Source organism: Pelobates fuscus, chromosome 8 (genome assembly GCF_036172605.1).
Source record: "Pelobates fuscus isolate aPelFus1 chromosome 8, aPelFus1.pri, whole genome shotgun sequence".
Classification (NCBI taxonomy): domain Eukaryota; kingdom Metazoa; phylum Chordata; class Amphibia; order Anura; family Pelobatidae; genus Pelobates; species Pelobates fuscus.
This window is the reverse complement of record NC_086324.1, coordinates 177,792,469-177,806,928: the sequence shown is the minus strand read 5'-3', so window position 1 is coordinate 177,806,928 and position 14,460 is coordinate 177,792,469. Positions and strand designations below refer to the sequence as shown.

Sequence of the window (14,460 nt, the reverse complement as noted above, 5' to 3'; positions counted from 1 at the left end):
CCGCTGAGACCTCCAGACCTCCATAGATTCGTACTGAAACTACCGAACGTCCCGCCGTTCGGCAGAAAGACTAAGCTAACTATGGGGATTCATACCATACCCAGATAGCTATACCATGGAGCCTATTCATATAATGAAAGACTATGGGAAAGACTTTAGCTCCATGGCAATTGTACTGTGTGAATAGGATCTGCGCGCTATTCGGTAGTTTTGTGCGCTCAGATCCCAGCTATCTGGGGATATGTGAAATGTCTGTGTGTTATGGATAAAAAGTAACTTTCTGTATTTTAAAGTGTTTTATGTCTTTCTGTAACCATGTGGTTAATGGAGTCTGCTTCTAGCCCTGGATAATTGGATTACTTTCCTCTTTGTCTCCAGGATAGAGGCCTATGTAAAACCTGTCTAAACCGGTTTGCCATGCGGCTAGTAAGGGACAAAAGATACTTTTAGTAACTTTTGAACCCCTGGTCGGATTCATGCCATTTTTTAATATGTTGTTCCCCTGAATGGATTGATTGTGGATATGTATTTTTATGTGAATGTGATGTATGGTTTTAGAGTTATGAAAGTTGTGTAAAAAGTATATTTTAACTGTATGTATAATGGGATTATGTGTCACACTAAGGGGAGGGGATGTGTGGGTTGCACCCATGATACTATTGGTTATTTTATGCCTCCCCCTGGGTGTGGCCTGTATGTGTACACTTGTAATAAAAACCAGGCTGGGTGTTCCAGCACCTCAGACCTCTTCTGACCCTCAATACGTAGCCTTGTCTCGTTATTAGAGGGAACTGCTATATCACACTGGGGATTGCTATGATCTGCATATTCCCCTGAGCTGAATCACTTAGCTCTTTTAAGAGCCTGTTCCGGATACGCTCTCCTGGAGGAGAGGTCTTCTCCACACGGTCCTGGAGGACAGAATCCGATCCAGGGTGGAAGGAAGACGGCGAGGCTCCAGTTAAGCTACGGCGGTTGTGGAGCCTGCGGTGGTTGTGGTGTCGTCTGCAGTGCTTGGAGTCCTCTGCAAGCGCTAGGAGCATCCATCAACGGAGGGTACTCGGTCGGAGTACACGGAGCTCCGTTACAGGTGGTATGGGGAGCTAAGTAGAGACTTGATTTCCTGCCTCACCTCCTGTTCGTGTACAGGGAGGTGCCGCAGGAATCCATGGGGTTCTCTCCTTTTGAGCTACTATATGGGCGAAGGGTGCGAGGCCCCCTAGACCTCATTAGGGAGCACTGGGAGGGAACCACTGAACAAGAGGGAGCCCCCATCGTATCATACGTGGTGCAGCTCCGGGACCGCATGGAACAGCTAGCATGGATGGTTAAAGAAAACCTCCAAGCGGCCCAGGAGCGGCAGAAGGTATGGTACGATCGGGGTGCTCACCAGCGGACGTTTTAAGTGGGACAAAAGGTCCTAGTGCTGAAACCGACCAAAAGTGATAAGTTACAAGCAGCTTGGCAGGGCCCTTACACGGTGGTAGACCAACTCTGCGATACCACCTATGTAATCGCCAGCGACCAGGATGAGAGCATTCCACATTAATATGCTCAAAGCCTATCAAGAAAGGCCCAAGGACATAACTGCTGTCTGCGCCCCAACCACTGACGACCCAGACAGCTTACCGCTACCTGACCTCTTGAGTAGACAACCCCAGACTAATCCCCTTAGTCAAATCAAGCTAGGGGACCGACTGACGGCCACTGAGAGGCCACTGCTTAATAGCCAGTAAAAGCCACAAGTTCTCCCAAGAAACCCCAGGACAGGCTCCGCTCAGGCAACCCCCATACCGGATACCTGACGCCGTCAGAGCCAGTATGAGGGAAGAGATCCAGGAAATGTTGAAGTTAAAAGTCATTGAGCCCTCCGATAGTCCCTGTGCATCGCCAGTAGTCCTAGTACCGAAGAAGGATGGGACCACTCGGTTCTGTGTGGACTATCGGCGGCTAAATGAGAAAACTGTGACAGATACCTACCCTATGCCCCGGGTGGATGAGTTATTGGATTGCATCGCCAGGGGACGATATCTGACCACAATTGACCTCTGTAAGGGGTACTGGCAGATTCCCCTGGCCGAGGAAGATATCCCCAAGTCGGCTTTTGTCAGCCCCGTTTGGCTTGTACCAATTCAGAGTCATGCCATTCGGGATGAAAAACGCCCCAGCCACGTTCCAACGCTTGGTGGATAGACTCCTTGATGGCTTCCAGGATTTCGCTTGTGCGTAACTGGATAACATTGCAATCTATAGCAAGTTCTGGGAAGAGCACTTGAGGCATGTGGGGGCAGTGCTGGATCAGATTCGGGCCGCTGGCCTGACTCTGAAGCCAGACAAATGCCATATAGGCATGGTGGAAGTCCAGTATTTGGGCCACCGGGTCAGGTGTGGGCGACAGCGGGCAGAGCCTGCCAAGATAGAAGCTGTCGCTAACTGGACCACACCCCAGACCAAGACCCAAGTCCTGGCCTTCCTGGGGACAGCAGGGTATTACAGACGGTTTGTCCCAGACTACAGCGCCCTAGCTAAGCCCCTGACTGATCTCACAAAAAAGAACCTTCCCAGACAGGTCCTGTGGTCTCCCGCCTGTGAATCTGCTTTTCAAGCCCTGAAAGATGCCCTTGTACATGCTCCTGTGTTGGCTGCACCAGTCCCTAACCAACGTTTTATCGTTCACACAGATGCTTCCATGTTCGGACTGGGGGCAATTCTAAGCCAAGTGGGCGAGGACGGAGGAGAACACCCGGTTGCTTACATCAGCCGCAAACTATTACCCCAGGAAGTGAGCTATGCGGCAGTCGAAAAGGAATGTTTGGCTTTGGTTTGGGCGCTGAAAAAACTCACCCCCTATTTGTATGGGCGAGAATTCACCTTGGTCACGGACCACAACCCCCCTGGTTTGGTTAAACAGAGTGGCTGGAGACAATGGACGATTATTAAGATGGAGCCTAGCCCTACAGCCCTATAATTTTAACATCCAATACCGGCCAGGGAAACAAAATTGTAACGCAGATGGGCTGTCCCGCCATACTGAACTCAGCCCATAATTTGTCGTCCAGACAGCCTCCAGTTAACCCGAAAAGGATCAAACCAGGTCTGCTGGAGTGTTCCACAAAGAGGGTGCCATGTAACAGATCCCCCTGTCTGGCATTGGATCTGCAATCTATGTTGTGTTAGCCACCTACCATGTTGCCTGGGAACCTCTACCTTTTGTTTTATTGCCATCATCCAACTTACATAGTTACATAGCTGAACTTACCTTGCACCTAAAGACAAAATCTGTTCCTGGCCCTTTAAATACTTTGGAGCAGTGTTACAACTTTTAAACTGGCACTTCGAATACAGTCGAAGTGCCGAAGTTGTCGAAGTGCCGAAGTCGTCGAAGTGGCCGCCATTTCGGGACTTCGACACATGTTTCGCAGCCATCTTAATTCCCGAACAGCGGTGTTTTGGCGTCGAGTGTCTGGAACTAAAATCGGACACTCGGCTAGGCAAACACCGCTGAGACCTCCAGACCTCCACAGATTCGTACTGAAACTACCGAACGTCCCGCCGTTCGGTAGAAAGACTAAGCTAATTATGGGGATTCATACGACCTTCAATTTATCAATGGATGGTAAGCAATTCGGGACTTTTAATACACAAACAGAGACTGACCGCAAGGCCAAAACTTATGGAACTGTTTTCGTCTGTTTTGCCTGTGCGGTCGGTCAAAACTTTAAAGTCCCATAACTCCCGAACCCCTTAATCGAATGGGATGATTTTTAAAAATGTTGTTCCCCCAGATTAGGGCTATCTGGGGATACTGGATTTATGGATGTACCCCAAGTATTTGGGGTACATCCAAAACTCGGGTAAAAATGTGTGTGTATTAACTATGTTAACTGTTTATCTGAGGGGAGGGAATCTGTAGGATGTAACTGTTGTCTGATTTGTTATTTTATACCTCCCTGTGGGCAGTCACTGTATGTGCAAGACCGTAATAAAAATCAGGCTGGGTGTGCCAGCACAGTCAATTCTACTTCACCCTCAATCTAGAGTCCTGTCTCTTATTGGGGGTAACAGCTATACAGCTATTCACACTAGCTCTTGTAAGAGCTCCTTCACTTGGAACACGACTGGATGCTGAGAATCCTCCTCACTGATCGGGAAAAGGACACCCTCCAGCAGTTGAAACCCCTCTGCTATTCGGGGTAACCGCTACAGAGGGGATTGTCTCCCACTAGGGATAAGCGTGGGAGGGGAGTTGGGGAGAGGTCGGCATTGTCTCCCCTCTCCCACTAGTGATAAGTGTGGGAGAGGAGTTGGGGAGGGAAGCTGGGGAGAGGTCTATATTGTCTCCCCTCTCTCACTAGTGATAAGCGTGGGAGATTAGTTGGGGAGGGGAGCTGGAGAGAGGTCTGCATTGTCTCCCCTCTCTCACTAGTGATAAGCGTGGGAGATGAGTTGGGGAGAGGTCTGCATTGTCTCCCCTCTCTCTCTCGCTAGTGATAAGCGTGGGAGATGAGTTGGGGAGAGGTCTGCATTGTCTCCCCTCTCTCTCTCACTAGTGATAAGCGTGGGAGGGGAGTTGGGGAGGGGAGCTGGGGAGAGGTCTGCAGTGTCTCCCCTCTCCCATTAGTGATAAGCGTGGGAGGGGAGCTGGGGAGAGGTCTGCATTGTCTCCCTAGCATCTCTCCAGCGTATCAGTAACCGGAGTGGGACGTAGTATTATCTCAGTCTAACCAAGATTTGTAAGTTCTGAGTAATTTGTCCCAGCACTGCCCTGACATTAGCCACTTACAGCAGCACCAGCACAGGTCTGGTCTAGTTGGCTGAGATTGGTGGGAGTTACAGCTATTGCAGTTTATTCTCTCCCAGTAAATAAATGCTGGAAGGCAACTGAAGATGGAGACTTACCCTATTTCTGTCTACTCTGCACCTCACCACCATGTCCTCAATGGGAAAGGACTGCATTAAAATATTGACAAAATATGACTGGCAGCGTAACTCCCATTAATCTCAGGCAGACCAGAACTTATTAGGAACACAAAGTTTCAATCCTGCGGGTGAAGATTAAGGCGTTTATTGCTGCGCTGATGAGTTTGGCGGATTGCAATAGAGATAGCGCAACGTTTCATTCTAGAGTAACTTATAAAGTCGCTCTCAAGAGTTAATTATTGGAAGAATAACTAGGAGGAACGTAATACCCAACCAGAAAGGAAGAGGGCGAGAGAGAGACAGACAGAGAGTGAGCGAAGGAGGGAGAGACAGACAGAGAGTGAGCGAAGGAGGGAGAGACAGACAGAGAGTGAGACAGAGGGAGAGACAGACAGAGAGTGAGCGAAGGAGGGAGAGACAGACAGAGGGAGAGACAGACAGAGAGGGAGAGACAGACAGAGAGGGAGAGACAGACAGAGAGTGAGCGAAGGAGGGAGAGACAGACAGAGAGTGAGACAGACAGAGAGGGAGAGACAGACAGAGAGCGAGAGACAGACAGAGAGGGAGAGACAGACAGAGAGGGAGAGACAGACAGAGAGTGAGAGACAGACAGAGAGGGAGAGACAGACAGAGAGGGAGAGACAGACAGAGAGTGAGCGAAGGAGGGAGAGACAGACAGAGAGTGAGACAGACAGAGAGTGAGACAGACAGAGAGGGAGAGACAGACAGAGAGTGAGCGAAGGAGGGAGAGACAGACAGAGGGAGAGACAGACAGAGAGGGAGAGACAGACAGAGAGGGAGAGACAGACAGAGAGTGAGCGAAGGAGGGAGAGACAGACAGAGAGTGAGACAGACAGAGAGGGAGAGACAGACAGAGAGGGAGAGACAGACAGAGAGGGAGAGACAGACAGAGAGGGAGAGGCAGACAGAGAGCGAGAGGCAGACAGAGAGCGAGAGGCAGACAGAGAGCGAGAGGCAGACAGAGAGCGAGAGGCAGACAGAGAGCGAGAGGCAGACAGAGAGGGAGGCAGACAGAGAGGGAGGCAGACAGAGAGGGAGGCAGGCAGAGAGGGAGGCAGGCAGAGAGGGAGGCAGACAGAGAGGGAGGCAGACAGAGGGAGAGAGAGTGAGACAGACAGAGAGGGAGAGACAGACAGAGAGGGAGAGACAGACAGAGAGTGAGACAGACAGAGAGTGAGACAGACAGACAGTGAGACAGACAGAGAGGGAGAGATAGACAGAGAGGGAGAGACAGACAGAGAGTGAGCGAAGGAGGGAGAGACAGACAGAGAGTGAGACAGACAGAGAGGGAGAGACAGACAGAGAGTGAGCGAAGGAGGGAGAGACAGACAGAGAGTGAGACAGACAGAGAGGGAGAGATAGACAGAGAGGGAGAGACAGACAGAGAGTGAGCGAAGGAGGGAGAGACAGACAGAGAGTGAGACAGACAGAGAGTGAGACAGACAGAGAGTGAGAGACAGACAGAGAGGGAGAGACAGACAGAGAGTGAGCGAAGGAGGGAGAGACAGACAGAGAGTGAGACAGACAGAGAGGGAGAGACAGACAGAGAGGGAGAGACAGACATAGAGTGAGACAGACAGAGAGTGAGAGACAGACAGAGAGGGAGAGACAGACAGAGAGGGAGAGACAGACAGAGAGGGAGAGACAGACAGAGAGGGAGAGACAGACAGAGAGCGAGAGGCAGACAGAGAGGGAGGCAGACAGGCAGACAGTGAGGCAGACAGGCAGACAGTGAGGCAGACAGACAGACCGTGAGGCAGACAGAGGGAGAGAGAGACAGAGAGAGAGAGAGGGAGGGAGAGAGAGAGAGAGAGAGGGAGAGACAGACAGAGAGAGGGAGAGACAGACAGAGAGAGGGAGAGACAGAGGGAGAGAGAGAGAGACAGAGACAGACAGAGTTTGAGGCAGACAGAGGGAGAGAGAGAGAGACAGAGAGAGGGAGAGACAGACAGACAGAGAGAGGGAGAGACAGACAGACAGAGAGTGAGAGAGAGAGGGGGGAGAGGCAGACAGAGAGCGAGGCAGACAGAGGGAGAGAGACAGATGCTACTGTGGCGGAACCAGCCTCGCCACTGGGCATTGGAGAAGACTGATTGCCAGCCTCCTGCCCTGTGACTATGGCCCCTGGGATGTATTGCCTGCTCTCCTGTACTGCTGAGGATTGCTATAAACTAGGTGGATTTGGCTATGGAGCTTGTGTAGTGCCCTCGGTTGGTAGCAACAGTAACTACATAGTATGCACTACCTGAATAGCAAGACTGGTAATTTGCATATTCGGTTAGATTTGCATATCACTAATTCTGCATGCAGGAGAGACATTTTGTGTTAATTATGGTCTTTCCCACCCATTTATAAATATGTAATTATGTTATAATAAGTCACTGTATGTTGCCTGCTATGATTTGACTGTTTGTTATTTTATTGAGTTTTCACAGCAATGTTAATGTAATGACCATATGGGCTAGTCCCAAGTAAAATACAGTTTTAGTCAGTTCTACTTCACTCTCAATTTGTGATCTGTTACAGCTACAGAGGAGTTAAGTGAGAGTTATTGAAAGGCTATAAAATCTCTTTTTCCCTGGAAGCTCAGTGTCTGTGACAGTGGTGTCTCACCACTTGGTAGAGATGACACTTTCTGGGTGTGCTGTGGCGTGCTGAGACACGCCTGTCTATGAACCGCTGACACAGTTGGGGTTTGGGATGAAAAAGGAGTTTATCTGTTAGCTCTTTGTTTCTCTAATCCCCCCGACTGTTTTTATTTTCTGGCACGGTGTGCCTCAGCCCATCCGCCCAGTGACACAATAGAAAAACAGACTGACACATCGCTGGCTCTGTGTGAGGACATGGGGCACATTGGTTTCCACAGTTCCAAATTAGCCCAGAAGTGATAGCATGGCTGTAGTTATTAACGAATACCCCTTAGAAACAAACTCTTTCTCCACATGATTTAGGTCACTCCCCAGTCTTTGCCCATAAAGTGACATTTACAATATATGCTGATAAATGAATCACTGAATAAATGCGGGTAACCCCAAGAAGTCAGAGATTTGGACAGGGATCTTTGCGTTGGGCCATTTTAATATGTTCAGACCATATAAAAAGAAGGTAAATTCAAATCCCTACTTTTATATCTCTGAAATGATCCAATAATTACTCTCACACCATGTAATAAACGTGAATATTGTCTCTTTATGGGAGGCCCTGCCCAGTATAAATCGATGTGTGGATTACGTGTTTACCACCTCTGCTGGGAAACCGGTCCCCTATTCTAATACTTCTTCATTTGACAGATTTTGCCTAATTCTTGCAGCTGATTGTTCGAAATTCCAAGTAAACATGATTCCTTCCAGCCCTGGAGCTGGGATTTGGTGGAATTAAGAGGGATTTGTAGTACTTACTGGGAAGATGAGTGCTTGGTACTAATTGCAGGATAAAAGTTAATAATAAACTGCAAACATCCCTGTATCATGATAATTGGGAGGAACGCTAATAATATAGCGGGAATTATAATAAGAGAGTGAGTGAGACAGCCAGAGAGAGACAGACAGACAGACAGACAAAGAGAGAGAGAGAGAAATACTGATGGCTTAGAGAAAGACAGACAGGAAGAGAGAGACAGAGACAACGTGAGAGAGACAGACAGACAGACAACGAGAGAGAGAGAGAGAGAGAGAGAGATATACTGATGGCTTAGATAAAGGAAGAGAGAGAGAGAGAGACAGACAGAGAGAGACAGACAGACAACGAGAGAGAGACAAACAGACAGACAAAGAGAGAGAGAGATACTGATGGCTTAGAGAAAGACAGACAGGAAGAGAGAGAGACAGAGACAACGTGAAAGAGAGAAGGGTAGCTTTCGAACAGCGAAAGACAAAAAGAGAGATAGAAAGATAGACAGAGAGAAATAGATATTTGGTAAATAGAGTGTGGTAATAGAGACCCTCTCATATAGATAGATACTGAATGGATGGATAGATAGATAGATAGATAGAGATATACTGTATAGATAGATAGATAGATAATATATAGATACTGGATAGATAATGGATGGATAGATAGATAATGGATGGATAGATAGATAAAAGATAGATACTGGATGGATAGATGGATGGATGGATACTGGATAGATAGATAGATATTGGATAGATACTGGGTGGATAGATAGATAGATAGATAGATAGATAGATAGATAGATAGATAGATTCTGGATGGATGGATACTGGATGGATAGATAGATAAGAGATAGATACTGGATGGATACTGGATGGATAGATAGATAGATAGATAGATAGATAGATTCTGGATGGATGGATACTGGATGGATAGATAGATAAGAGATAGATACTGGATGGATAGATGGATGGATGGATACTGGATAGATAGATATTGGATAGATACTGGATAGATAGATAGATAGATGGATACTGGATTGATGTATACTGGATAGATAGATAGATATTGGATAGATACTGGATGGATAGATAGATGGATACTGGATGGATACTGGATAGATAGATAGCTAGATACTGGATGGATGGATACTGGATAGATAGATAGATATTGGATAGATACTGGGTGGATAGATAGATATTGGATAGATACTGGATAGATAGATAGATAGATAGATAGATAGATAGATAGATAGATAGATAGATATTGGATAGATACTGGGTGGATAGATAGATATTGGATAGATACTGGATCGATAGATACATAGATGGATACTGGATGGATGGATACTGGATAGATAGATAATGGATAGATACTGGATGGATAGATAGATAAGAGATAGATATTGGATAGATACTGGATAGATAGATGGATACTGAATGGATAGATATATAATGTATAAATAGATAGATAGATACTGTATAAATAAATAGATAGATATTGGATAGATAGATACTGGATAGATGGATAGATAGATAGATAGATACTGGATAGATGGATAGACAGATGCTGTATAAATAGATAGATACTGGATAGATGGATGATAGATAGATAGATACCGGATAGATGGGTGGATAGATGGATAGATAGATACTGGATAGATGGGTGGATGGATAGATACTGGATAGATGGATGCATGGATAGATACTGGATAGATAGATATTGGATATATACTGGATGGATAGATAGATAGATAAGAGATAGATATTGGATAGATACTGGATGGATAGATAGATGGATGATGGATACTGGATAGATAGATAGATATTGGATAGATACTGGATAGATAGATAGATAGATAGATTCTGGATGGATGGATACTGGATAGATATTGGATAGATACTGGATGGATAGATACTGGATGGATAGATACTGGATGGATAGATAGATAGATAGATTCTGGATGGATGGATACTGGATAGATATTGGATAGATACTGGATGGATAGATACTGGATGGATAGATATTGGATGGATAGATACTGGATAGATAGATAGATATTGGATAGATACTGGATAGATAGATAGATAGATAGATAGATAGATAGATAGATAGATAGATAGATATTGGATAGATACTGGATGGATAGGTACACACACAGTGGGAGCTCAGTAAAAGGATCAGGAGGTTGTAATTGAATTGGACACATGAAGTTGTAGCAGTTAGTTACCGATTACAAAGAAGTTGACTCGCCGACATGTCTCATTGCTATCTCTTATGTCTGGGAGCAAAGTCACCTTCCAGGTAGGTGTGTGCAGAGCTACAGACACGGCATCACGCAATGCGAGTCTGTAAGAAGACAAATCAGAGATATCACATATCACATGGCATACTGCGAGTTTTATTACTGTGGAGCTCTGTTAAACTCATACACACTGCATATTACTGTGAGTTTCATTGCTGTGGAGCTCTGTGATACTCATACACACTGTACATTAAAGTGAGTTTTATTACAATGGAGCTCTGTGATACTCATACACACTGCACATCACAGTGAGTTGTATTACAATGGAGCTCTGTTATACTCATACACACTGTGTATTACTGTGAGTTTTATTGATGTGGAGCTCTGTGATACTCATACACACTGCACATTACTGGGAGTTTTATTTCTGCGGAGATACACTTATTTACACTGCGTAATATTGCGGGTTTCTTTGGAGCTCTGTGATATTCCTTCATTTCACTATTTTGGCCTAAAACTTGAAGAATATATATAAACTATTAAATGAATAAACCCAGAGACGCTATGAATGCTGGGAGTGTCACCAAGGTGGATAAAGAGGGACAGGGTTTTCTGGACTCCAACAGGGACTGTTCCTGCTAAATCAGGACACTTTGTTGCTGTAATATTATGCTCTGCATTATATATCCACCAGAATCCCCCATGTGATACAAAACATACCGCTAATTTCTTTCCTACTCTCCAATAATGACTAATTACCTCTTCCTCTGAATGCACCCCTTCCACCATGATGATATGTGCTGAGCATCATGGGAGTTATCTGTGCTCTGACTTAATATCGAGGTTTCAGCTAACAGAGAAATAGCCCGGCCCTACGCTGGCTCCGGGCGTGGGTTGTTGAACACTGTTACAGATGGCATTTCCTCTTTGAAATCATAAAAAAAGATTGCAAAAAAATCAGCAAAATGCAACATCCACTTTCTGGGATAAACAAACCAGGTTTTCACGGCAGTAATGTAACACGATCATTTTAATACTTTGCATTAATGCGTTAATAATATTCAAATGATATCAATTACAGAATAAACTGTGTTCTAATGCGTGCAATCCGCCAGTAATGGTGCTCCAGGTAAGTGCCAGTAAGTGCTCATTGTCCATTAACAGGAGAACAAGCAAACACAAATGACAGTACGAGGGTCCTGCTCTATTCAGATTATTACAGAGCACGTTTCGTCAATTCATTAAGACGTTTTGATTAGTGTTTGGGTTTAAATTCACCGCAGTCTTTTAGTTAAAGATAAGTTGTCTTTTTATGGGGAGCATGATCTCTAACAATGTCCATTTCAGGTGCCCGGGTAATATATCCTCAATCAGTCTGTCAAAAGATTCTAACAGAAGGTACTCTGCAGACATTATGGACAGAGAACAAAATGGCGGCATCGAGACATTGAGTTCCAGCGCAAGAAAGGAACGATTATAAATAAAGACAAGGGGTGAGTGGGAGTGAAATCAATAGGATACACGGGGGAATAAAACAAGATAAAACTGAAAAAAAATAATCGAGATTGCTGCTTAAAGATTGAGATGACCCTCTACTTCCTCCCTTGGACAGTCAATGTGTATGACCCTAATGTGGACAAACAAGTCACTTTTTGTAAAAGAAATGTTGTGGACAGGTTTGGTTATCAGACAGCCCGTGATGCTCTCACCATGTTCTCCATGGAGTCCACAAAGCACAGACAGCTTACCCAGACTCTGACTGTGTGGAGGAACCTTTACCTTTATTCATTTTGGTGAACCAGTGCCGTTTGCGATTGGAAAACCAGCAGTTGTTAAAGCAACTTGTTTTAGGTTTGTGTGGCCATTTATCTTGGCACAGCATTAATGAGATCAGAGCGAAAGGGAGGTCTGTTTATATCTGTCCCATGTCTGAAACTCATCACAAGTCAGGTGGCACTTTCTAAAACCTTCCTCGCAATGAGTATAATAGAGTATTTATTAGCAGAATTATTACCGCCTTGACCTGCGATGGTAGTCTCCATCACAATGATTGTCCTGCCTGATTCAGATGCTAGGGGTACTTTATGATTTCAGTGAGTTTGAGACATGTTTGTGGTAAATGTTTATCAGTTTGCTGTTCAGAAGAATTTTACTCAAGAGACTCCAGAGAATTGGAGAAAGGGACCTTGAATTTGTAAATAAACCAGATGGGAAGTGTCAGAGAGAAGAAGAGTTTTGCAGTCTTTCGAAAGCTGGTTTCACATACAATGATAACGAAAGACATCTTTAGACATCGTTACACTCATCGTAGGACAGAGGGAAAATGCTGCAGAAATGGGCAACTGCCCAAAACATGAAATCTTTTTTTTTTTACCCAATTCACTTTGGCTGTTGAATTTACTTTTAATAAATGAGCATAAATGTAAAACATTCCCTTCTTCAATTGAAAGTGCAGCTGATATACAAAGTACTCTTTCACTGCAATTAGAGTGTGGGGAAGGGTTCCAATAGCACTGCTCCCCTAAATGGAGGGCACGTTCTACATTCATCCATATATGCTTCCCTGTTTATTAATATGATATGACATGAGACCATATGATTCTGTCTCCCCAACTCCTCTACAATTATATAACTATAGGAAGAAAAACTAAATGAATGTCAGCCATGTAACTCCAACCAAACTAGGGCCACTTGTGTCATTAAGACGTTTTGATTAGTGTTTGGGTTTAAATTCACCGCAGTTTTTTAGTTAAAGATAAGTTGTCTTTTTATGGGGAACATGATCTCTAACAATGTCCATTTCAGGTGCCCGGTTAATATATCCTCAATCAGTCAGTCAAAAGATTCTAACAGAAGGTACTCTGCAGACATTATGGACAGAGAACAAAATGGCGGCATCGAGACATTGAGTTCCAGCGCAAGAAAAGAACGATTATAAATAAAGACAAGGGGTGAGTGGGAGTGTAATCATTAGGATACACGGGGGAATAAAACAAGATACAACTGAAAAAAAATAATCGAGATTGCTGCTTAACGATTGAGATGACCCTCTACTTCCTCCCTTGGACAGTCAATGTGTATGACCCTAATGTGGACAAACAAGTCACTTTTTGTAAAAGAAATGTTGTGGACAGGTTTGGTTATCAGGCAGCCCGTGATGCTCTCACCATGTTCTCCATGGAGTCCACAAAGCACAGACAGCTTACCCAGACTCTGACTGTGTGGAGGAACCTTTACCATCACAATGATTGTCCTGCCTGATTCAGATGCTTGGGGTACTTTATGATTTCAGTGAGTTTGAGACATGTTTGTGGTTAATGTTTATCAGTTTGCTGTTCAGAAGAATTTTACTCAAGAGACTCCAGTGAATTGGAAAAAGGAACCTTGAATTTTTAAATAAACCAGATGGGAAGTGTCAGAGAGAAGAAGAGTTTTGCAGTCTTTCGAAAGCTGGTTTCAAATACAATGATAACGGAAGACATCTTTAGACATCGTTACACTCATCGTAGGACAGAGGGAAAATGCTGCAGAAATGGGCAACTGCCCAAAACATGAAATCTTTTTTTTTTATCCAATTCACTTTGGCTGTTGAATTTACTTTTAATAAATGAGCATAAATGTAAAACATTCCCTTCTTCAATTGAAAGTGCAGCTGATATACAAAGTACTCTTTCACTGCAATTAGAGTGTGGGGAAGGGTTCCAATAGCACTGCTCCCCTAAATGGAGGGCACGTTCTACATTCATCCATATATGCTTCCCTGTTTATTAATAGGACTGTGTAAAGGGGACGTCATTCACTAAACTTGTAGAAAGGAGATTTCATGTAAAGCAATGGAAAGGGGTCTTTACAGTAAGGTGAACACATGTGGAATTTACTGCTAA

At 44.8% G+C, this 14,460-nt stretch overlaps 1 protein-coding gene across 1 annotated transcript in view; it reads right to left on the bottom strand.

The window, feature by feature from the left end:
- The window catches only part of LOC134571068 (uncharacterized), a 63,334-nt gene that overhangs the window by 8,359 nt on the left and 40,515 nt on the right, over positions 1 to 14,460 (bottom strand). Inside the window, exon 8 of the mRNA XM_063429117.1 lies at positions 10,562 to 10,680. Within this exon, the coding sequence (XP_063285187.1) occupies positions 10,562 to 10,680 (119 nt within the window). The remainder of the gene's footprint in view (positions 1 to 10,561; positions 10,681 to 14,460) is intronic.